Consider the following 1209-nt stretch of genomic DNA (forward strand, 5'->3'; position numbering starts at 1 on the left):
TTTTTATAATGTAAATGTAAATAAAACTTTAAATTTTTTAAATAGAGTGACATATCAACTTCAATGTACTCTAAAAGTGTTCTCAGGATATTGATTTTTTTTATTCCAAAAATTACGAACTTTGAAGTACGCAGAGATATGAATATGCAAAAGAGAAAAGCTAACTATAAGGCTAACACGTGGACTTATTTTAGGATCTTACTAAAGCACAGTACACAGACACAGGAGAGTTAAAACAATCACTTTCTTTTTTTTTTTAACTTTAAATTTTGTTGATTGTAAGATAATTTACAAGGTCTGGTTGTCTTTAATAACTGGAGCCATAGACCAATGTCTTCTGACAAGGACAGCAACAAGCACAACACAGGCCGCTGCTGTCACGTCTCCTTTCCACCTCGTCTGAGGACGATACTTGATTTTCAGTAATCCAGAGCGGCAGCACCAGAGATGGTTTCAATCAACTCGTTTGTGATGACAGCTTGGCGGGTACGGTTGAAAGTCAAAGTCAGCTTGTCAATCATCTCAGACGCGTTCTTGCTGGCGTTGTCCATAGCTGTCATTCTTGCACTCTGCTCACTCGTGGTGGACTCCCTTAACGAGCAGTAGATGATGTTTGCCAGATTGTACTCCTGGTAATTTTGCAGCACCTCAGCATCAATATCATCATAGATACCCATGCGCTCTGCACTTGCAATGGTATTAAGGGAAAATATGGGCTTCTCATCTGTCTTGTAGGAGATGACAGACCTGACTTGATTAAAAATGATAGATCCTTCATCAAATTCATATCCAGAATTTAGTAATTCGAGGGCAATAACAGATGCATCTCCAAAAGTAGGGGGTTTCCTTCCCACTTCTTTGAATGTCACCAGAAACTGGTCAGAGTGAGTCCTGTAAAGTATGCCCCTGATTTTATCACCAATTCCAACAAGCATCACTTCTTTGCCAGCTGCTGAGTGAGGCCACCTCACTTTCGATCTGTTTAGCAACTGAGGGATGAATAGCACCACAAGGCCCTCGGTCGGAGGAGACACCAATAAGGAGGTGTTTCTTCTTGTCTGCAGGCACCTTAATACAGTGAACCCTCGCCACTTCGCGCTTCGACTTCCGCGGATTCACCCTATCGCGGTTTTTGCGTAACAGCGCATGCTCTGTCATTACTGCCACTGATTGGCTCATACTGTACACGCTTCTGTCTGCATCGCTACG

The 1209-nt window shown here is 42.0% G+C and overlaps 1 protein-coding gene across 1 annotated transcript; it reads right to left on the bottom strand.

The window, feature by feature from the left end:
* Window positions 1–417: 417 nt before the first annotated feature.
* Window positions 418–973, bottom strand: LOC101648654 (ATP synthase subunit gamma, mitochondrial-like). Its single transcript, XM_045294654.1, has one exon. The coding sequence runs from the start codon at window positions 933–935 to the stop codon at window positions 420–422; it is 516 nt and encodes a 171-aa protein (XP_045150589.1). The 5' UTR covers window positions 936–973; the 3' UTR covers window positions 418–419.
* Between the last annotated feature and the right edge of the window lie 236 nt (window positions 974–1209).

Source organism: Echinops telfairi, unplaced genomic scaffold (assembly GCF_000313985.2).
Source record: "Echinops telfairi isolate 266 unplaced genomic scaffold, ASM31398v2 ScPeMD7_3533;HRSCAF=4204_0, whole genome shotgun sequence".
Taxonomy (NCBI): Eukaryota; Metazoa; Chordata; class Mammalia; order Afrosoricida; family Tenrecidae; genus Echinops; species Echinops telfairi.

Coding starts and splice junctions, on each gene's coding strand:
- LOC101648654 (XM_045294654.1), bottom strand. CDS start 935: ATGCTTGTTGGAATTGGTGATAAAATCAGGGGCATACTTTACAGGACT.